The 23031-nt window shown below is 36.9% G+C and overlaps 1 protein-coding gene across 2 annotated transcripts in view; it reads right to left on the minus strand.

Moving 5' to 3' along the window:
• Positions 1–23031, minus strand: part of FMN1 (formin 1) — a 353923-nt gene that overhangs the window by 153800 nt on the left and 177092 nt on the right. For both annotated transcript variants that reach the window (XM_069462066.1, XM_069462074.1), the window contains one exon: positions 1001–1088. In XM_069462066.1, the coding sequence (XP_069318167.1) occupies positions 1001–1088 (88 nt within the window). The remainder of the gene's footprint in view (positions 1–1000; positions 1089–23031) is intronic.

Below are 23031 nucleotides of genomic sequence, written 5' to 3' on the forward strand. Positions count from 1 at the left end.
AGGTATGATAGTTTTTGGTTCACTTTTCTCAAGCCTAAGAAAAATACATGCATACGATTTCTTCTTTTTAAATACCTTTTATTTAAAATTGAACCAAAGATAATCAAGTAGATAGAATGTCATTTGAAAAAATAAAGAAAAGAAACTATGACATAACCAAATGGTTGATGAAGGGAAGTGTTTCTCCATAGAAGTATTGCAGCTAATGAAGAAGTGGTGGAATTAGTACATCATTATTTTGCAAACTTCTAACAAGAGAATGAATCTAGCAATGGTCATTAGTGCCCACTAACAACATGGACAGCCAGATATGATATACTTCTTGATAGAATATACAATAGCACCTATGAGGTATTCTGCCCCACTCAGAGTAAGTCTCTAGATCAAACTAACAGTTTACCAGAAACAGGGGACAGAGGAACATGATAAATAAAAATATGGCAACTCAAACAGCAAAATCTAAAATGTGGGCAACTCCACAGGATAAGTGGCCTGACTTCTTCAAGAAATAAATTACAAAGGGGTGAAAATAGAGGATAGAAACCTCTAGATTAAAAGAAACTTGAGAGACACATCAAAAGGGATGCATGAAATTTGTTTGGATCCTCACTCAAATAACTGTAAATGAACAAATAAATTAATGAGTATATGAACAATCACAGAAATTAGCATGTGACAATATTGAGAAATTATTAACATTTTTAAAGGCATATCAGTGGCATTAGAGTGTTGTTTGAAAGACTATTCTTATCTTTTAGCAATAGTAATAATGATTTTAACAGATGGTTTACAAAATGTCTGAGGTTTGCTTCACAATCATCTAGTTGGTAGGAGGAGGATGCTTTAGATGAACCAAGAGTGAGCTGATGGCTGCATAGCTCGGTACTGGGTACATGGGATTCATCATAACATTCTAATTTTGTACGTGTTTGAAATTTTTCACTATAAAATGTTTTTAAAAATTAAAAGGTTTTTAAAAAAAGTGTTAGAAAAGACTTACCCTGTTGGATATCCTTCATTTCTAAATGTAAACTAGATATCAAGATTCCCACAGTTTGAGATCGTTTTCCATCCAATAACTTGATGATCTGGAATTTAAATAAATAAATATAAGCTCAAACAAATACAGGATCTTTCAGATAGCATACAAAAAGCATTAAGATGTTTTAGATACACTGATCAACTAAGTTGATGCTACATGCACTCTAAATAATACTTAATAAAAAGTAACTTATCCATAATTACAGACATTTTACAAAATAAATACCACACAAAATTCCACCAGCCTAATACAAACACTAAAATCTTCATAGTATTTTACTTGTTTTATTCAAAGACATCTTAACTAAGTTGTAATGGCAATATGATGCACAATGTCACATCCAACTTTTTCATTTAGCATTGGAATAGTTTCATATTGCTATGATGAAGTCACTTCGTAGTCTCCAGACTTTTTAGTAATGTCATCTGCTGAGTGATTTAGAGGAAAAAACATTCTGATTTTGAGTCAACCATTTACCACTGGTATGGCCTTGGTAAAGCGACAACTAGGAATTGGACTTCTTCATCATGAAGTAGGGCTGACTGCATTTAGTTTCTACATTTATTTTAGAAACTAAATGACAATATATGCAAAGCACCTAATATAGTTCTTGACATATACTATTTAAATAAAATTTCCCTGTTTCAGAGGTTGCTTCCTGTGTTATTAATATCAATAATATAATGCTTTGTACACAAAGCTTAATTTTAAGTTTTTTTATGATAATATGTACATATATCAAAACTTTTACATAAGTTTTTTTATAATACTATATATCAAAACTTTTACAATCTTTTTAGAAAATTCAAATGCTTCACTGTCAATTATTTCAACCTTTATGAATATTCCATGGAGAGGTCCACATAGTTTTGTGTTTCTCTAAGCCTAGGAAACCAAATCAGTTCCTAATAACATATCACACAGTGGCCACTAGGGGAAAAAAATTCTCTTTTCTGTCATATGGCAAGGCAACAAAATTCTATAGGAAGTACACATAAAACATAACCAAATCGTATAAACGTTTTTAATGGACTTTGCTGGGTAAAATACAAACTAAGCTAAATAAATAGCTATGCTTCCTTTCCCAGCTAGGCACTTAAAGACTTGTCAAAATACAGTGAAGACGAGACTAAACAGTAACAAACGTATACATTTATATCAGTACTCTACTAGATGACTTGCTTGCTGGTTGAATGATAAGGGATAACAAAAGTTTGTTCCAATTAAGATTATCTAATAGTCTAATTGTCTACCTATTTATCGACTGATCCTGAATCAATTATTGCCAGCCCTTTTTTTCTTTCCCTGTTCAGAGTGGCTACTTTCATATAACTATTAGACTTCAAATACAGTAAATATTAAGCTTTAATCAAGGTGTAAGGAAAATCCGATTTTGCAGTCTAATGTGTTTAATCATCTCAATATTTGCCTTAGAGAAAGATTCTTGGAGGATACAGAATATCAGGAGTTTTTCAGAGAAATAGAGAAGGTACCTGTCATTTTTATTTATTTTTTTATATGAAAGCAAAAGAGATTAAGCACAATCAAATATCTTCTTTAAAAATGCTATTTCTGGATTTTTCTTAGATAGAGAACCCAAATCTGAAGTCAAGTTATTTTTAAAAGTTCAACAAAAAATTAAGAAAATCTAAATTAGTTTCATGTAAATATTCAGTCATGTATTCATTCATTCAAAAAAATTTGCTGTGCATCTGTTGTATGCCTGGCATTGATCTGGACTCTGGGGATGCAGAGGTGACTCTGACAAATCAAGCCCTAAGAAGTTTGTAGCTTAGTGATTTAAAAAAATCACTCTGGTAAAAATGTCATAAAGAGTCAAAAAGGCAAATAAAATCATCACTGAAACTAACTGGAGAGAAAATTTAAAAGAAGAAAGGCTGTGAGAATTGGCCAGATTTATTTTTAGGTGTCCAGGATAGTCACTGATACGACCACGGCCAGGGCAAACACACTGATGTCAGGTAGACAAGCACAAGTATCAAATCCATGACCAGATCATAACTGGGTTGCAAAAGTTTCTTCAAATGAACATGCTGAAAAGTACCAGTAATATATTCTGCCTACAAGAAAGACAACGTCCAAATGCAAGTTTTATGTTAATTAATTAAAACAGAAAGAGAGAGAGAGAGAGAGAGAGAGAGGCACCACAAGAGAGTAAACAAGTGACAGAAAGATACTAATTCTATTTGTCCCTGGGTACAGTCAAGCAAATCTATCCTCATTATTCAACCAGGCTGAACTGTGAGCCATTCTTGGAATTTCGTATGGTGACTTGGGGTGGCAGACGTCTGGTGAATGTTACCTTTAGCTGGACTAATGCCTGCAGAGTTTTTTCTGAAATGTAGTACTGCCTCCTATAAAGGGGTAAGCAGCGGTACAGAAGACCCTATCTCTCTACTTCTGACTAGACCTTCAGAAATATCCTTCTAAATTTCTGTGTGCCACTTTTTAATTGTGAAATAATACCAAATTTCTCAAGACCAACTAAATGGTAGGAACACAGTGGAAACCGAATTATGTGTCCTAAATCCTTTTAGTGGCTTCCATTTTTTTCTCTCATGGATTTGAAGGCTTAATACTAAGTTTTTATTATTATTGTGAAAAGCCTGTAATATGAAATGTACCCTATTGACATATTTTTAAATGTAGAGTATGGTATTGTTAACTGTGAGCACGATGTTGTACAACAGGTCTCTAGAACTTTTCATCTTAACTAAAACTCTATACCCATGGAATAGCAACTTCTCAACTTCTCCTCCCCACAGCCCCTGGCAACCACCATTCGACTGTTTGCTCCTTTGAGTTTGACTACCATGAACACCTCACATAAGTGAAGTCATGCAATATTTGTCCTACTGTGACTGGATTATTTTGATGTAGCACAATGTCCTCAAGATCAATGATGCTGTAGCAAAAGACAGGATTTCCTTCTTTTTTATGGTTGAATAATATTCCATTGTACATATATACCACATTTTCTGTATTCATTCACCCATGAATGAGCATTTAGGGTGTCTCCTCCTCTTGGCTACTGAGAATATTGCTGTAATGAACATGGAAGTGCAGACATTGCTTCAAGATCTTGATTTCAATTCTTTTGCATATATTCCCAGAAGAGGGATTGATGGATGATATGGTAATTCTATCTTTTACTTTTTATGGAGCCTCCATACAGTTTTCCATGGTGGCTACACCATTTTACATTTACAACTGTATACAAGGGTCCCTATTTCTCCATATCCTCACCAAAACTTGATATTTTCTGTTTTTTTGATAATGGCCTTTCTAACAGGTGTGAGGGGATATCTGATTGTGGTTTTGATTTGTATTTCCATAGTGACCAGTGATGTCGAGCATTTTTTCCTATACCTGTTGGCCATTTGTATGTCTTCCACGGAGAAATATCTTTCTTTAGCCCATTTTAAGTTTTTTAAAACAAATTTAGTTGTAAAAGTTCCTTATATATTAATATTTTGGATATTAACCCTTTATCAGATATATAGTTTACAAATATTTTCTCATATTCTATAGTTTGCCTTTTTACTCTGTTGATTGTTTTCTTTGCTGAACAGATACTTTTTGGTTTTATGTAGTCCCACTTGTCTATCTTTGCTTTTGTTGCCTGTGCTTTTCATGTCATATCCAGGAAATAAATGCCAAACCCAATTTTAAGAAGCTGTTCTCTATGTTTTCTCCTAGGAGTTTTATATTAATAGTTTCAGGTCTTACATGTAAGTCTTTAATCTATTTTGAGTTGATTTTTGTGTATAAGATCAGGGTTCAATTTCATTATTTTGCAGGTTCATTTCCAGTTTTCCCAACACCATTTGTTAAAGAGACCACCCTTTCCCCATTGTGCAGTCTTAGCACCTTGTCAAAGATCATTTAATGTGTGGGTTTATTTCTGGGCCCTCTATTTTGTTTATAGTTTATAAACAATATAGTTTATATTTTGTTTATACTAGTTTATAATGTCTGTTTTATGCCAGTATCATACTGTTTTGATTATTGTAGCTTTGCGATATGTTTTGATGTCAGCAAGTGTGAGATCTCTAGATTCTCATGATTGTTTTGGCTATTCAGGGTCTTCTGTGGTTCCATATGAATTTTAGGACTGTTTTTACTATTTCTGCAAAACTGCCCCTGGGATTCTAGGAGGAACTAATTGAATCTCTAGGTGGCTTTAAGGAATAAGGAGATTTTAATAACAGTAAGTCTTTCAATTCATAAAAATGAGATGTCTGTACATTTATTGTGTCTTCCCTCAGTTTCTTTCACTAATACTTTATAGTTTTCAGTGTACAAGTCTTTCACCTCCTTGATTAAGTTTATTCCTAAGTATTTTATTCCTTTTGATGCTATTTTAATGGAATTCTTTTCTTAATTTCCTTTTCAGATTGTTTTTGTATATAAAAACACAACTAATTTTTGTACATTGATTTTGAATTCTGCAAGTTTGCTGAATCTGTTTATTGGTTCTAATAGTTTATTTTTTGTGGAATCCTTAGGGTTTTCTACATATAAGATCATGTCATCTGTGAACAGAGATACTCTATTTCTTTTCTAATTCTGATGCCTTTTATTTCTTTTTCTGGTCTCATGGCTCTAGCTAGGACTCTTCCAGAACTGTGTTTAATACAGGTAATGAGAATGGGCATCCTTGCCTTGTTCATGATCTTAGAGGAAATACTTCCAGTTTTTCACCACTGAATACAATGTTAGATTTGAGCTTTTAATATATGGCCTTTACTATTTTGAGGTAATTTTCTTCTATTCCTAGTTTGATGAGTGTTTTTTATAAAACTGTTGGATTTTGTCAAATGCTTTTTCTGCATCTATTAAAATGATCATGTGATTTTTATCCTTTGTTCTTTTAATGTGATGTATTACACTGATTGAAATTCACATGTTGAACCTTCCTTGCATCCCAGATATAAATCTCTCTCATTCATGTTGTATGTCCTTTTTAATGTGCTGTTAAATTCAATTTGCTAGTATTTTGTTGAGAATTTTTACATCTATATTCACCAAGAATATTGGTCTACAGTTTTCTTATACTGTCTTTGGGTATCAGTAATGCTTGTCTCATAAGATGAATTTGGAAGTGCTCCCTACCTCTTCTTCAATGTTTTTGGAAGAGTTTGAGAAGCAGTGCTGTTAATTCTCCTTGAAATATTTGGTAGAATTCTCCACTGACATCATTTAGCCCTGGGCTTCTCTCTGTTGGGAGGTTTTTAATTACTAATTTAATCTCCTTACTAGGTATAGGTATATTCACATTTTCTATTTCCTCATAGTTTAGTCTTAGTGGGTTGTACATTTCTAGGAATTGGTTCATTTCTTCTAGGCTATTCAATTTTGTGACATGTAATTCTTCACAGTAGATTCTTATAATACTTCCTATTTCTGTGGCATCCTCTATCATTGCTGATTTTGATTTTTCTTAATTTAGCTAAAGATTTGTCAATTTTGTTGATCTTTTCAAAAAACTAACTCAGTTTTATTGATTTTTTTTCTGTTGTTTCTCTATTCTCTATTTTGTTCATTTTTGCTCTAGTCTTTTATTTCATTCCTTCTGCTTCTTTTTCTAGTTCCATGAGGTGTAGACTGGATTGAGATCTTTTTTAATATAGGTGTTCACTGCTATCCACTTACTCTTAGTACTGCTTTGCTACATCTCGTAAGTTTTTGTAAGTTGTGTGTTTTTGTTTGTCTCAAGATATTTTCCAATTTTCCTTTTAGTTTCTTCTTTGACCCTTTGGTTGTTCAGAAGTGTATTGTTTAATTTCCACATATTTGTGAATTTTCCAGTTTTCCTTCTGCTATTTTTCTAGTTTCATTCCATTGTGGTCAGAAAAGATATTTGGTATGATTTCAAACCTTCTTAATTTGTTCAGACTTGTTTTGTGACCTAATGTGATCTTTCTTCGAGAATGTTCCATGTGCACTTGAGAAGAATGTGTATTCTATTCTCATTAGATGGAATGTTCTGTATATGTCTGTTATGTCTATAATGTTGCTCAAGTTCTCTGTATCCTTATTGTTCTTCTGTCTTGTTACATCAATTATTGAAAGTAGGGTATTGAAATCTCCTATAATTATCATGTTGCTCCCTTTTTCTCCCTTCGGTTCTGTCAAAGTTTGCTTCATATATTTGGTTTGGATGTTGGGTGCATATATGATGTTTTATCTCCCTAGAGAATTGACCCTTTTATCATTATATAATGTCCTTCTTTATCTTTTGTTACCATTTTTGACTTAAAGTGTATTTTGGCTGATATAATTTTGGCCACTCTGCTCTCTTTTGCTTTTTTCTTAGATTAGCTAAGGGTTTGTCAATTTTGTTGATCTTTCAAAAAATGAACTTTTGGAATATATTTTTCTATCCCTTTTCACTTTCAGCCTACGTGTGTCTTTAAATCTAAAGTGAATCTCTTGTAGACAGCACATAGTTTGATCTTATTTTTCAATCCATTCAGCCATTCTATGTCTTTTGATTGGGAAGTTTTAGCCATTTATATTTAAAGTAATTTCTGATAAGGAAGGGCTTATTATTGCCAGTTTGTTACTTTCTGTTTTGTGGCTTTTTTATTCCTCTTTTCCTCTATTGCTGTCTTCCTTTGTGTTTTGTTCATTTATTGTAGTGACATGCTTTGATTCCTTTCTCATTTGCTTTTTTGTATCTTTTACAGGCATTTCCTTTGTGGTTACCATGTGACTTACATAAAACACTTTATAACAATCTATTTTAAGCTGAAAACTTCAACTGCATATAAAAATTCTACTCTTACTTTTCCACCCCTCAGGCTTTGTGTAGCTGATGTAACAAATTACATCTTTTTATAGTGGATATCCATTAATATATTTTATAGCTATATTTTGTATACTTGCCTGGTATCAACTCTATACCAGAGCTAAAAGTGATTCACCCATCATTATTACAGTGCCCTGTATTTGTCTATATATTTACCTTTACCAGCAGCAAGCCCTACACTTTCATATCGTTTTGTGTTGGTATCTAGTGTCCTTTTCATTTCAACTTAAATGACTCCTTTTCTCATTTCTTGTAAAGCAAATCTAGTGGTGATGAACTCCCTTTGCTTTTGTGTATCTTGGAAAGTCTTTATTTCTCCTTCATTTTGGAAAGACACTTCTTCAAGAAATATAATAGTATTCTTGGTTGGCAGTTTTCTTTCAGTGCTTTGAATATAGCATCTCACATTCTTCTGGCCCACAGTTTCTGCAAGAAATCTGCTGATATTCTTGTGAAGGTGTCCTTGCATGTGATAAGTTGCTTTTCTCTTGCTGCTTTCAAAATTCTCTTTTTGTCTTTGACTTTTGACAATTTGATTATAATATGTCTCAGTACAGTCTTCTTGGGTTCTCCTAGTGGGCTTCTTGAATTTAGGTGTCTACTTCTTTCCCCCAATTTGGGGCACTTGGGGCCATTATTTCTTCAAATACACTTTCTCCCCTTTCTATCTTCTTCTGTAATTCCTATGTGTTAATTGATCTGCTTGATGGTGTCCCATAGTCCCTTAGACTGTCTTCACTTTTTTTTTTACTCTTTTTGCTCCTCTGATTGGATAGTTTAAAATAACCTGTCTCTGAGTTCTCTGATTCTTTCTTCTGTTTGATTAAGTCTCCTGTTGAACCCCCTGGTGAATTTTTCAATTCAGTTATTATATTCTATAGCATCAAAATTTCTGTTTGGTTCTTTTGAATATTTTCCTTGATACTCTCATTTTGTTCATATATCATTTTCCTCAGCTCATGGAACATCTTTACAACATTTATTCTGCATTATTTAGTAATCCATATATGTCTGTGTCTTTAGGGTTGGTGTCTGAAATTTATTTTGTTCCACTGGCTGATCCATGCTTCCCTGTTTCTTCATGTGCCTTGTTAACTTTGTGTTGGGATCTACACATTTGAAACAACAGTCACTCCTCCAAGTCTTTACAGACTGATTTCACATAGGGAAAGACCTTCGCTAATAAACCCAGCTACAGACTCTGGGGGCTTAATGAGCCTTATTTTGTGGATAAGTATTCCCTGAACTTGTGTATATAAATTCCCAATTAAAGAGGTTTTGCTGGGTTCTTTTCCAGGAGCTCATAATACCTTGCTCCCTCTGGCACCTGTCTGTGGTACTGCAGGTTCTCTGGAGGTGCGGTAAGCTGCCCAGCTCATTATTTTTGTTCTCATCTGCCTCCAAATACCTGGAGTATGTCAAGTCCCATGAATGCACTGAGTCAAGTAAGAAAGAAATCAGTCTCTTGGGCAGTTCCATGAAAAGCTGGAACACCAGACACAGCTCCACTCTTCCTTCCCCCATGACCCTGAGGGAGAAGACACTGAGCTGTACTGGCCGCTGTCTGCTGTGCTGTGGGTCCTCTGCAGCAGCAGCAAGGCACCCAGCTCTTTGTGCTGAGAAGTCTCCAGGCTTCTGGAGTATTCTAGGCCCCATCAGCACTCCAAGTCAGGTAAGAAAGAAAACACTCCCTTGGGTGTCCCTTTGAAAATACAGAAGAGCAGATGCATGCTCCAACTTCTCTCCCCAGGGAGAAGCCAGGAGTTGGGAGTTTACTTTCACTTGCTCTGCTCTGAGCTAGAGTGATGGGCAATGGCAAAGGAGTGCATGCTAACTCAAACCTTTACCTTTGTTCTCAGCAGCCCCCAACTTGGCATCCTTCCCTGTCGGCCCTTAGATTAAGACACAACAGAACCAGGCCATCATGGTACCTCCAAGAAAGTCAGAACTTCAGCCATAAGATCCAGTCTTCACTATGCCTCCCTAGGGAGAAGCTGGAAGCTGGTATTTTTCTCTAGATTACTATGTTGTGCCAAAAGAGGGGCTCTGGTGAGTGAGTGCCACAAACTTTCTTATCAGCTTCAATGTGAATGGTTTCACACTCACCTGGGGTGCAGGAAACTCTTAACTAGATTCTGGATTTCTCATAAATGGAACTGGTCCATGTGTTATTGAATTGGTTTCTCCATAGGGAAAGAGGGTCTGGCAGTTCCTATTCTGCCACCTTGATTATGTCACCCCCTTCACCTTAGTTTCTGAGAGGCAGTTGCTAACTCATCCATGGAGAGAGAGAAGCCAAAAGTGGCTGAGTCCTACTAAACATGTTCCCAGCCACTGGGTGGTCCACATGGCCATGGGGTCATGAGAGTAAGGGCAAACTGATGTGAGACTGAGTCAGGCTTCTCTGTAAGGTGGCTGACTTCTCCCTCGAAGCTGGAGAACAATACCAAACAAATCATAAGGAAAAGAATTACAAATGAAGAGTGAGTGAAAAAAAGTAAGTAGAATAAATATAAATTTTAAAACACCTTTCTTAAGTCCAAATGTGAAAAATAACTAAAAGGAAACAAATGGAGGAAAATAACACATTAGACTTATAAATAGACCCAGTGAGGGTCCTGCCCAACCCAAGACTTTGGTTCTGTTCAGATCTCTCTGAAACAGGTCAGAGATTGGGTCAAGCAGGCTGTGAGGAAAAAGTATTGGGGAGAGGGAGAAGAAAGAAAACGAAACTTGAAAACTAAATGGGAGAATAAGGAAGAGATGCTCTGTGGACTCTCTGGTCATAGTTTGTGAGCTTCTGCCGAGTCTTAGCCAATCTGGTCATGCGAACACAGACTAGAATAAGCAAAAGTTCCTGCACTGAACATACATTGGTCAAATGACTCCCATTTGCCAGATATTGAGCTCGGGATTGGAGAGAAATAAAGTTCTGCCTCTAGAGAGTTGTTAAGTTCACAGAAATACCTGTCCTGCTACTTTTTTCCTCTTTTCATTTTTTAAACTTATTATTTTAAATTACAAAAGCAATAAATGCTTAATTTTCAAAATGAAAACTATATAGAATGTAAAAATATAAGAATACTCTCTCATCCTCAATTCCACTCTCTAGTTAACATCCCTAGTAAGGGGGGCTTGTCTTCTTTCAGACCTAAACATGTATACACACCCACACGTGTGTAGCGTTTTAAAAATCTTTATAAAAATGGCAAGCATTTTGCAAACAAAAATATATTTTGTTCTGCATTTGTTTCATTTTGCAACTTTTTTAAATTTAGAAATACATTATTGATATCTTCCATGTCAGTATAGGCAGAACCATTTCTAAATATGTCTAATAATTTAAGTATTCCCCTGCTGAAAGACAGTTAGGAATTTGGCAATTAAGAATGCTGCAATGAACAACCATGCAATATATCCTTAATCACATGAGTTTGTGGTATAGGTTTATAGAGGTCACTGAAACCATATACCTACTTTAAAATTTGATAAACATTGCCAAATTTGTAATAAGGGGTATCAATTTACACTCTTGCCAAGTATTTGGAAGCAACTGTTTCCCTGTTCCCATACCCACTCTAGGTGTTACCAATTTTAAAAATGTTGGCCGACAGATAGGTAATATGTTTTTTCATTATTTTATTTTACATTTTTAATGATTTAATAGCAAGATTAAAGATTTAGTTTATTGGTCATATCTTCTCATGAATTGTCTTTATATCCTTTTTGCTATATTTTTCACTTACTAGATCTATTTGGCTGATACAATGCAAAGGAATTTAAATAAGGACATAGCTGAATAGGAGGAAGAAAGATTTACAACGAGAACGCTGTGGATAAAAGGCACTTTCTAAGGGAAGAAGAGAGAAGAAAACTACCCTTTACTGCACCCCTACTAAGCACTAGGTATTGTGTTGCTCTGCACATTAGCTAATCCAAATTGACAGATGTGAATTGGGGGCAGTGAGCACCACGATATTGTAAACTTTTATTCCTTTAGTGGCCCCCTGTGGACTTCCAGAGGGATAACAATACTTCCTGCTCAAGAGTCCTATAGAGTAAGTGTAGCTATTTCACCGCTGGGGCATTAAAGCAAGGGGCACAGGAACCAGAACACTTTGTTCTGCTAACCCAATTCTCATTCATCTTCATGATCAAATCTCACAACTTCCTCAGGTATACACCCATTATCTTCATAGAGGAGTAGCTAGCAAGAAAACACTGAAGAAGAAAAAAGCCAAGAATGAAGAAAACTAATGAAGAAAATAAACATGGACAACATAGAGGGAGAACAAAGATTTGGAACATGACAAAACATTTTTTTAAAGATGCTTATTTATCTACCAACAATTATTATTTTGTTTTTACAATAATTTCTTATGTTTTTATAATAATTTCTTAGAATCATTAATTTTCAAATAACCAGAACTCAATTTATGTAGAACCTTCTATTAAATGAAAATTTCCCTAGCTTTTCTTTTATTGCATTATATGCATTATTAGTAAGCTAACTTATAGACAGATAAAGTGAATTATGAAAATTCGTCTCTGAAGAGAAAGATCACATGACAAAAAGATAAACTAATATTGAGTGTTTATTCTTCCAAATCCACCAGCTTCTCTAATATATACTGGGTTTGAAAGAAATCAAACTCAGTCAATTATATCTCCCATATTTACATATTTATTTACTGAACATTGTGGACTGGTCATCATAATAATTATCTGGAAAAATTTTTAGAATCCTAAATTGCCTGAGATTGTCAGATAATTTAATATTCTGTTCTCTTTATAGTAGGAATTTTAATTTTAATATATTTTAAAAATAATCACAGAATTTCAAATATAAAAGTTATATCAAACTGATTGTTAACTCAAAAATTAATAACACCAACCCATTCTTTAAGCATTCTGTTTGTTATTAGCATTCTGTGCTATTTTAACAATTTTTAAAGGTGTCTGGACTAAGCCAACAGTTCCCAACAATTTAAGTAGAAATACAAAAACCAAAAACTATAGCCATAAATACAATTGTCTTTCCTACTGACTTTCAACTTTTGGGTGCTTAGCTTTCTTGAATGGCCCCTTGGCCCGCTGTGGAATGTGACTGGCATCATGATCTAGTGGACTGGTTAAGAGAAAACTAAGGAGACCAGCCCTCTATTTCTACGCCTGCCCATACTCATCATTGCGCCGATGATGAAAGGCAGTCAGTCCCATGCAACAGCCCTCATGACATACAAACTCCCATGTCTACTGCAAAGAACATGAAAATTACATATACATGTCTATATTCCTGTTCAATGGGAGTTCAATGACTAGTTTAAAGGAAAAACATATAAATAACTGATACAAGGGAGCTGTTTATAGGGATCAAAACTCAAAAGAGTTTCTAACTGTTCTCAGGTATATGATCCTTGGAAATGCAAGACTCTTATTTAAAGAGGGAGTTTTGAATGAGATGGTTTTTTTTCTGGCACAGTCTTTCTCCGGGTAACCCAAAAACATTCCCCAAAGAGTGTTACATTCAAGTGCCTTTTTCCTGAAACTAAAGTCTAGGTCTCATCTTCAGAAAACCTCTCCATGAAGGAGAGTTTAAAGATGATAAGCTCTGCAGACCATGAACCCCAAAAGATACTGTGACCTGTGTTCTAGCTGTCCACATAGAAAGGGACATTTCCATTCTGCATGGCCACTGGGGTGAAGGTGCCTCTGGTCATTAGGAGCAGCCTGCAGCGGGGCTTTCATGGCACAGATGACTACGAGGTCTACCACATTTGACTGTTGGACATTGGTAGGATTCTCGACTTATTAGTATACATCTTCATCATACGAATATCAAATTAATCATTTTCCATGTTTATGCGGAGCCAGTAGGCAAAATTTATGCTTTAAGCTCCCAACGTGACCTCGTTCCATGTAGGTTCTTGGAAAAAAGTGCCTACTCCAGGCTGTTGAGGGAAGATATTTCAGAAAATATTTACTGGAGAATATAAGTTATTCATAAACTTTTGCTTATCTAAAACTCTGGTTAAAATAGATTTTGGACTCATTTAACCTTTAGCACTTCAGAAATCTACAAATTTTTCCTAATTTGGGTGTCTGCATTTGGGTTGGCCCAGAAGCCCACATACTTAAGCATGGACCTTACTTTAGAAGAATGTTTACACTTTAAGAAATTAAGGTTACATTCACACAATACGTACATTTATAGCCATTTTATATTGTCAAACAAATAAAACATAGTTCTACTTCAGCTAATGATATACACAAACTAAACTTTTCATACTATTCCTAGTCTATGACCCTTGCAATACCCACTTTACATTCTTTGTCCTCCTGTGCATAGTTACTTGATTTGTATTATAGAAATCTTCAACGTCATTTCCTAGTATCAAGTAACTTTTGGCACTAAAATGTTTTACTTTGTGTCTGACTCGAATTCCTCATGTTCCCATTTTGCATAATCTTTTTCTGTTTTCAGGGAAGGCAGACAACAGCTGGTCTCCATCCCCTACACTAAGCTGCTTCATAAATCTCAAAATCATCATTTTTTAACAAGAGATGCTTTATATCAAATCCTTAAAAATCAGTTTTGAGAAATGTTAGTAAGTCCTCAGTTTATCTAGGTCCTATCTGGAGTCAGCTGAACTTGGCAGCACAGGGCCTTCTCCTAGGTATAATTACAGTCTGGAGGAGAATGCAATTTGTGCAACATTCCACTGACCTACAAGCTGACCTTGTACAGGGGCAAATTCACAGGTTGCATTAAACCCTATTAGACATGCCTAGTTTAAGGCAAAGCCTTTCCAGACCCCTGCCACATGCCAGGATTAGGGCATGCCATACGTGCGCACTATTACATTGCCTAAGGAACTCTCGCAATGCCTTCCGGAGGGGGAAAGGCAGGCCCATACCTCACACTGTCTAAACCTGTACCTTGAGCCAGTATATACAGATTATTATTATTCCTCATGTATGCGGGTTTAAAAAAAAAAAAAAAAACTGCCTCTTTGAATAAGAATTAAGACAAAAACAAGAAGACAGATTTGCTACACTAGAAAAACCACACCCTGACCACTCAGAAAGAAAAGATTTGCCAGACAGACTACGAAAGAATTCTTGCCAGGTGCGATGGGATTTTCACATCTATAGAAAAGCCATATACTGTATATCTTCAGCTTTCTGCCTGAGCTTGGCAGACAGGGCCGAAAGTAAAAATAAAAATAAATGGTTCTGAATTGCTGGCCGTATGCTCCGCTGAGGGAGTTTGGCATAGCTACAAAATTAAGAGAAACATAGAAGCCTTCTTCTTCTATGGTCCTTTCCCTATCCGAAGTAAAGATGATTAATTTCTACATCTACACCTTTGCGAGCCACCAAACACATTCAAACCTATACCAGATCAAGCAGATATTCTATTCTTCACCTTAGTTCTCACATTTGAACTTTCTCAGTTTTTTTTCTTTTTTATTTATTTCAGCTTATTATGGGAGTACAAAAGTTCAGGTTATATATATTGCCCCTGTCCCTCCCATTGAACTTTCTCAGTTTTAGTCACAGGATTTCCATCTCCAGCAAAGTCTGTCTGATCATAGAGCCTGGAGAACAGGCACTATATCTATTTAAATACAGCCACATGTGTTGTCACCAATGAACATCTTCTGATTACTTCGGGCAAGTAAGTGCATGTGAAAGTTGCTACCTTTCGTGTCTGAATCAACTCCTCCTGCCCCACCAAACACAAACAAGTAAATGTAGAGTCCATATACGTGGGTAGACATTTACTTTCATGACAATGATTTTGAATATTCCAAATCCAAAACTCCAAAATTCTAAAATATGAAATACTCCAAAATCGGAAACTTTTTATTTCAGCATATTACAGGAGTACAAGTATTTAGGTTACATATATTGCCTTTGCCCCACCTGAGTCAGAGCGTCAAGCGTGTCCATCCCCCAGACGGTACACACTGCACCCATTAGGTGTGAATATACTCATCCCCCCGACCTGCCCAGCACCCGATGAATGTTACTATATGTGCACATATGTGTTTATCAGTTAATACCAATTTGATGGTGAATATATGTGGTGCTTGTTTTTCCATTCTTGGGATACTTCACTTAGTAGAGTGGGTTCCAGTTCTATCCAGGATAATATAAGAGGTGCTAAATCATCATTGTTTTTTGTGGCGAGTAGAACACCATAGTATACATATACCACATTTTATTAATGCACTCATGTATTGATGGCCACTTGGGCTGTTTCCACGTCTTTGCAATTGTGAATTGTGCTGCTATAAACATTCTAGTGCAGAGGTCTTTTTTATAGAATGTCCTTTTGTTCCTTTGGGTAGATGCCCAGTAATAGGATTGCTGGATCAAATGGTAGTTCTACTTTTAGCTCTTTGAAGTATCTCCATATTACTTTCCACAGAGGTTGTACTAGTTTGCAGTCCCACCAGCAGTGTATGAGTGTTCCTATCTCTCCACATCCATGCCAACATTTATTGTTTTGGGACATTTTTATACAAGCCATTCTCACTGTAGTTAAATGACATCTCATTGCGGTTTTGATTTGCATTTCCCTGATGATTAAAGATGTTGAACATAAAATCCAAAACTTTTTGAGCACCGACATCATGCTCAAAGGAAATGCTTATTGGAATTTTTTGGATTTGGGAATTTTGAATTTGGATGCTCAAATGGAAAATTTGAAATCTGAAATGTTTCCGGTCCCGGGCATTTTAGATAAGGGGTACTCAACCTGTATATCAAATATCCACATACAATAAACTTTCAGTTAAATAGAACACATGGGCACATCGTTTGCCCTTTCCTCAGCAAGACTGAACAATATAGTTAAGAATATGCAGAAACCAGACAATTTGATTCTCCAAAGTAAAAATCTAAAAAAATATAATTTCTATTTTTGTGTCTTCACACTGGCATTATTTTTTGCTTATGCTTCACATCAACACTCACTGAATTCCACTGCTTGGCAAAGCTACAGACATTAAGAGGGTGGTATAAAGCATAAGCCCTACTGATGGCAAGTCAGCTTGTCTCATTAACAATTCTTTACAGTTTTAAGTAACAGGCTTCCAAATGGATCAAGGTATTTTCATAATGTCTATTGCATTCATCTTTAAAACATTCCTGTGGACTGGGTCGGAAGACAGGTAGAACCCCATGTTAGATGTAGAAATTGATGCACCTATCCAAAGGGCTATAAGCTGTGATGACTGAGCTGAAAAACTTATTCTGGATACCTCCAAATCATAAATATAAATTAGTATGGGGGGATCTAAACTTTGGCTGGATTAGAGAGCAGTATCTTCTTGGGATGAGAGATAGAATATCAGGGGACTCTTAGGTTTAATTTTTATTCTCATTTAATTGCCACCTATTCACATACCCGCAAATTGAAAACTCTTATTTTATAAATAACAGAAATCTAATTTGGAAAATCGAGTGAGAATTTTCCAGTGGGAAGAAATTCTAAGAAGTGACACAAGATGATGCAAGGCAATCAGGCATGGTAACCCATCAGATACAGGTCTTCACACACACACACACACACATACACAATCATGAAAGAAAGCTACTGACACAATTCCACTTTAGCTATAAAGTGGCTATTCTGGTGCCATTCCTGCCATTTCTAATATGGCAGTGACTGGAGATGGGACAGGTAAGCAAGGGCTCCTCCTAGCCAATCCAGGAGGGAGTGCCCTCGGGAGGGGGAGGCCAGGACTGGAGTTGGCAGCCATCTTGCTTTCTCTCCTTGGAGAGAATGAGTGCTTCCTTGGAAACATGCAATTATTTCTTGGCGAGTGCCCAGGAAAAGAAATGCTGACTCAGGCTCTTTCCTTGTCTCCCTTCTTCTGTGCTCCAAACCCCACTCTTTGGCATCACATCCAGGGGAGCTGGCTGGCTGGCGCTGTGGTGCCATATTATGAAATGTCATCTGACTTGGTGCAAACAAGCCCTCACTGCTGATGGCCAGCATGGCCTGGAATGCTTCAGGATAGAGGCCTCTGTCAACTGGCCTGATAATGCCATTAAAATAAGCTTTCCACACACCACCTGATAATCTGTCCCATTAAATATTTCAAGGAAAACTAAGCTTCACTGTTCTGTCAAAATGTTAGGTCTGAATCTCTTCCATGGCCTTATTTTTAGGGACACATAAAATTGCTCAGATGAAGTTTACTTTAAGGATTTAGGCTCTTCACCAAGAAATGTGAAAAGGCAAATTGTCACCCTGTCCTGAGTCTGAAAACGTATTTGGCATCCCAGCCCTGTACTGATGAGACAGAAAAACCTTTTTATTGAACTTCAGGCTGACAAATTCCATTCAGAAAGCAAATGTAGAGGAGGCCACAGCAGGTGAAGGCTCTGGCTGGGCATGGGGTACAGGGTAGAGCTGTGTGCAGGAGGTACTTCTGATGGTTTAGGAGCTTTTGTTTCATGTGGAAAACCCCGAAGCAAAATCACATGCATTTCCTCATTGCTCGTGGAGTCTTGGGAGAAGAAATGACCAGGAGACATCCATGCATTCATTGCCTTGTCTTCAGAAAGGACCAGAGCTACCAAAGCATGGCCATGCTGACAGCTTGATTTTGGACTTCTAGACTCCAGATCCAGGAGACAACAAATGTTTGTCGTCTTAAGTCACCAGTTTGTGATGGCTTGTTAAGTCAGCACTAGAAAACTAATACAGGGCCTGATATTTTTATATTTCTAATAATCTTCCAAGTGATTCTTACGCTGCTGATCCATGGACCACATTTTGAGTGGTGAGGTAATTGCAAATGAATGTGTTATCTTATTCCCTATCACTGGAATGTAGCAGAGTGCTTGATATATATGTATGTATGTTTACATAATTCCTGTTAACTAGCTGGAAATTTGTCCCTTTCTCTATCAATCTCTATGGATTCCTCTCCTAAAGCTATTTACTCAGTCAAAAGGGATTGCAAATAACTTTCTCATATAAGGCCAATCCTAAGTACACAGACAGCCACATGCCCTCCTAAAACCTCAAATAGCCAAATTTTCATGACCTTTGGACTTCCTGTCTTGTCTATATAATTTCTCATCTAATAATAAAAACTTCAACCTAGTCTCATATACGTATACCCTTGGTGAGTCAAATAGGGCTTTTTCTTTCCAAAATTCAGAGTGTTAGGCTTTTGAAAAGAACACATGCTAATAATTACTCCAAGCTGGTTAGAGATAATGGGCAACAGAAAAGTTATTATCTTCAATGTCACTGTATGTCTTTGATATGATAATCATTGCATTCAAGATATCAGAAATGATGGATGGCCTTTGATTTAGACTGTATCCATGATGCAAATTACCTGGCTCTTTCCCACTCCTGCTTGGAAGGTGAAGAGCTAGCAACAGTGAGCATTCCTAGCTTCGGGGCCTTGAGCCACCGGATGGCAAAATCCGAGACAGAAATCAAAGGGAAACACTTCCCTCCCATAAAGATACCTAAGGCAACTTTACATTTTCCTTTTGCAGACATACTTCACCCACAACAGCCTCTCACATAGTCTTAATTTGCCACTATTGCCATAATGTACACTGTTCACAATCCAAGTCATTCTACTGTTAATTTTCTGACTAACAACTGTTGATATAAGTACCACATTGCTTCTAGTAGGCTCACTGAGTTCCTTCCATAATTATAACGTGAAGATTCCAGAAAATGGTAGTGAGAAAAGAAAGATGAAATCGCACTGTATTTTAGCATTATTTTAGAATTGCCACAAGATTCTGTTAGGACTTGAAGTGTATATCCTATTTTCCCAATAATTACTCTTATTCTCCTTCTTACTCTCACAGCACATACTTTAATCTATCCTTTGGTCTTCCATGTGGAGTAACATAGTGATCTAAGACATCTACTCACCACCACCCATAAAGAGTGAGCACTTACATCCATCGTGACGAGAATCATAAATACATGTGCCCTGAGGTTCTCTCAGATAGACAAGAGCATAACAAACACATGGCAGGTGATTTGCCCAGAGATACCCATATGTCTGACTTCTGGTCCTTTCCTTTGAAATAATTATTCTAGCAGAGATGCACATCCCTAATTAGTCATGTTGCAATAAGGCAATAGCCTTTAAGATGTGAAAGTCTAAACTACTCTGAGTTATAGGGCAGTAGAGTAAAAGCCTTTCCACTTTTTTCCTCCTATAAAATCGGCCCGAAATTATGAGACTAAGGATCTGAAACACAAAATCTATCTTCAAACTAGTAGACCCCTTCAATTTTAACACAGAAAATGTGAAGTTAGAAGTAGCTGGAGGAGTGGTAAATTCCTTGGCTTAGTGGTCGAAGGCAGAACATTGGACGTGCATGAAAGGGAGGCATCATGTACTGGGAAAGGTATGAGTGGGTAAGAAACTAAAGTGATTATTTTAAAGTTTGCACATGGAACAACTAGGTACCCAGTATATAATCCCATTTACCATAATCAGGAAGTATAGTTTCTAGAGAAATTATATCAGCTTTTGGATTCAGGGACATTAGGCACAGCAGAGGACGGTTTTAGGTCACATATTGGAAATGGGGTGATTATCGCAATTCTACGTCCTTCCTCCTTGGCTTCCCTCTCAGAATGCTGACAGTCAGGCTAACGCCCCACACCCTAGGATGTGTATGCAGCAGAATCCATCCCAGAGAGACAGCTAAGGGCACTGACCACTGGTCCTCTGCGGCGCAAGGTGGGAGTGGGACGGTGCCGCAACAAGGAACTTCTTGTTAAACTTTGAAAAGCTGGGAAATATCACACAAAAGAGTAGCATATATACACTAGACACAGTTTAAAGGATAAAAATAAAACATGTACTCACACCCACCTCAAGAAATTGAGACCTGCTAATACCTTTAAATGCTCTCCACCTTCCCCTACAATTTTCCTCCAAAGGAACCACTATTCTGAATTTTATGTTGACTATTTCTTTGCTTTGTTTAAGAAAAAGTTTTGCCACAAATGTATAATTTCATAAAAGTCTTTAGCTTTTTATGTTTCTCAACTTTAGAGCCATGTAATTATTCTTTTTAGACTTTACTTTTTTCACTGAACATCATGTTTAAGAATCATCGATGTGGATGCATGTAGCTGTGGTTCACTCTTTTTCAAAGCCATACAGTATTCCATTGTGTGCCTGTATCTCGGTTCATTTATCTACTCTAATGTTAACGTACATTGTTGTTGCTTGCAGATTTTGCTATTACAAAGGTTTCACAAACTTTTTCATATGTGTCACCTGGTTTTCTGTTAGCCATTAAGGGCAACATTGAGGGCATTTACCTCTGAGTATCTGGCTAAAATTCATTTGCTTTAACTGTATAGTTTTGCTCCAGTGGGACAAACACAGTAAAAATGGTAGGACAGATGGATGTCAGCCAGCCCTCTGGGGCCCAGGAACCAGCAGTGAATGAGAGATGAGGCTTCTGGTTATAATCCAACCTTCTGCTCTCCTTTGGGGTAACACTAGAGGATATTTCATCATTCTTTTTCCTACTCCTGCTAATGGTAATGATGATGGTAATAGTATGGTGGAAGCAACAAACATTTACATGCCAAGCACCAGGCTAAACATTTCACATAGGATATTTTATTTTAATCTTCACAACCACCCTTTCAAGTAGTACTATTATTCTCGCTTTACAGATGAGGGAACTATACAGAAGAGCCTTAGAAAGATGAAGAGAATTGCTGCATGAATACAGTGATGATTCAAAAAGAAAAAGCCAGGCCTGTGGGTTTCTAGAAACTCCCTGCGGCTGCCCTACCGCACTACCACCTTCCATACTTAGTCTAGTTGTGGCTCTCTCTGGGTATGCTGGAGGAAGCAGCAGGTCACATATCTGGAGTTCGGCTTCTGCGACAGCCTTGTCATTGGCTTCCTGTTGCTCTGAGGCAAACACCAAGATCTCAGCTGATAAGTATGACCTCTGCATGCATCTGTGAGTCCCACCTCCTTCTCCACACACCTTCAGCCTCAGAGGCTCATCCCTTCCTTTGGTGGCAATTGAATGGCTGGATCCTATAAGGCTGAAATTTTTCAGATATCTCCACACCCCCAAAAGTATATGTATATACAACAAAAACATCACATGGCCCAGTCTCTCCAAGTTCTTACTAGTGCAACCTAAACATAGTAGCTTTAGGCATTTTACCGCTAACATTCTGAACCTCATTCTTCTCTGAGCAACCATCCCAATGTCTCATTTTTTCCATTAGTAAGATGATCATAGTACAGAGTGATCTATTTATGAGCCCCAGCTCAAGCAGTGTGGCTTTCAGTTGGCCTCATTTTAAATGAATCTTTCTTTGTTAATTAACGTACCTTATCCCAGTGTTGCAAGTAACATTTATGTTACTGAATTGGACAGGGAGGACGAGAACCACACCCAAAGTGAAGGATCCAAAATCTTTAGGATCAATATGAATGCAATAACCATTTGAAAGAAAAGTTTAAAATCTTGTTTTTTGTGCATATTTTAAACTAAGAAAGTTGTACAAGAGAGTCTACAGGAGAGTGAAAAGTGATGTGATAATTAGGTCATGAATTAACCCCCTGGTACTTTCAGCTCTATTTTTAAAGACCCCCTTCTCACCTCCTAGGATATTTTGCACATGCAAAATGCCTAATGTGACTAATAAGTTGCCTAGCATAAAAGTTAATTAATGAAAATGAAAACACTAAAACTCAGGTTATTTAGTAACCAAGGCCTGGAGCCAGATCCCAATTAAACCACTCTTGTGGTGAAGGAAGAGATCACAATGCCCAATAGGTTCCATCTGGCTGCTTCTGTGGGTCAACATAGAGCCTCACGTCCACGTCAAATTAGCCTTTCCACCCTCTTCTTTCCACTGCAGTGAAGAGCTAAAGGCAGTCTTCCTCACATTGTGCTGGGGAACTCCCAGGCTCTCCCACTCACATGGAAGAGGCTTGGCAGCTAAGAAAGCCAGCTGGAAGCAAGTGGGATTCACTAGCTCTTCACAGTCCAATCCCTTTTTGTCATTCACTCCACTGGAGGGGCCCCTAAACCTCCAATCCCATTTGTACCCCACCGAGGAGATCTGATAACGGTCCTGGCAGAGCTGTGGCTTTTCATA

This window comes from Eulemur rufifrons, chromosome 2, assembly GCF_041146395.1.
Source record: "Eulemur rufifrons isolate Redbay chromosome 2, OSU_ERuf_1, whole genome shotgun sequence".
Lineage (NCBI taxonomy): Eukaryota > Metazoa > Chordata > Mammalia > Primates > Lemuridae > Eulemur > Eulemur rufifrons.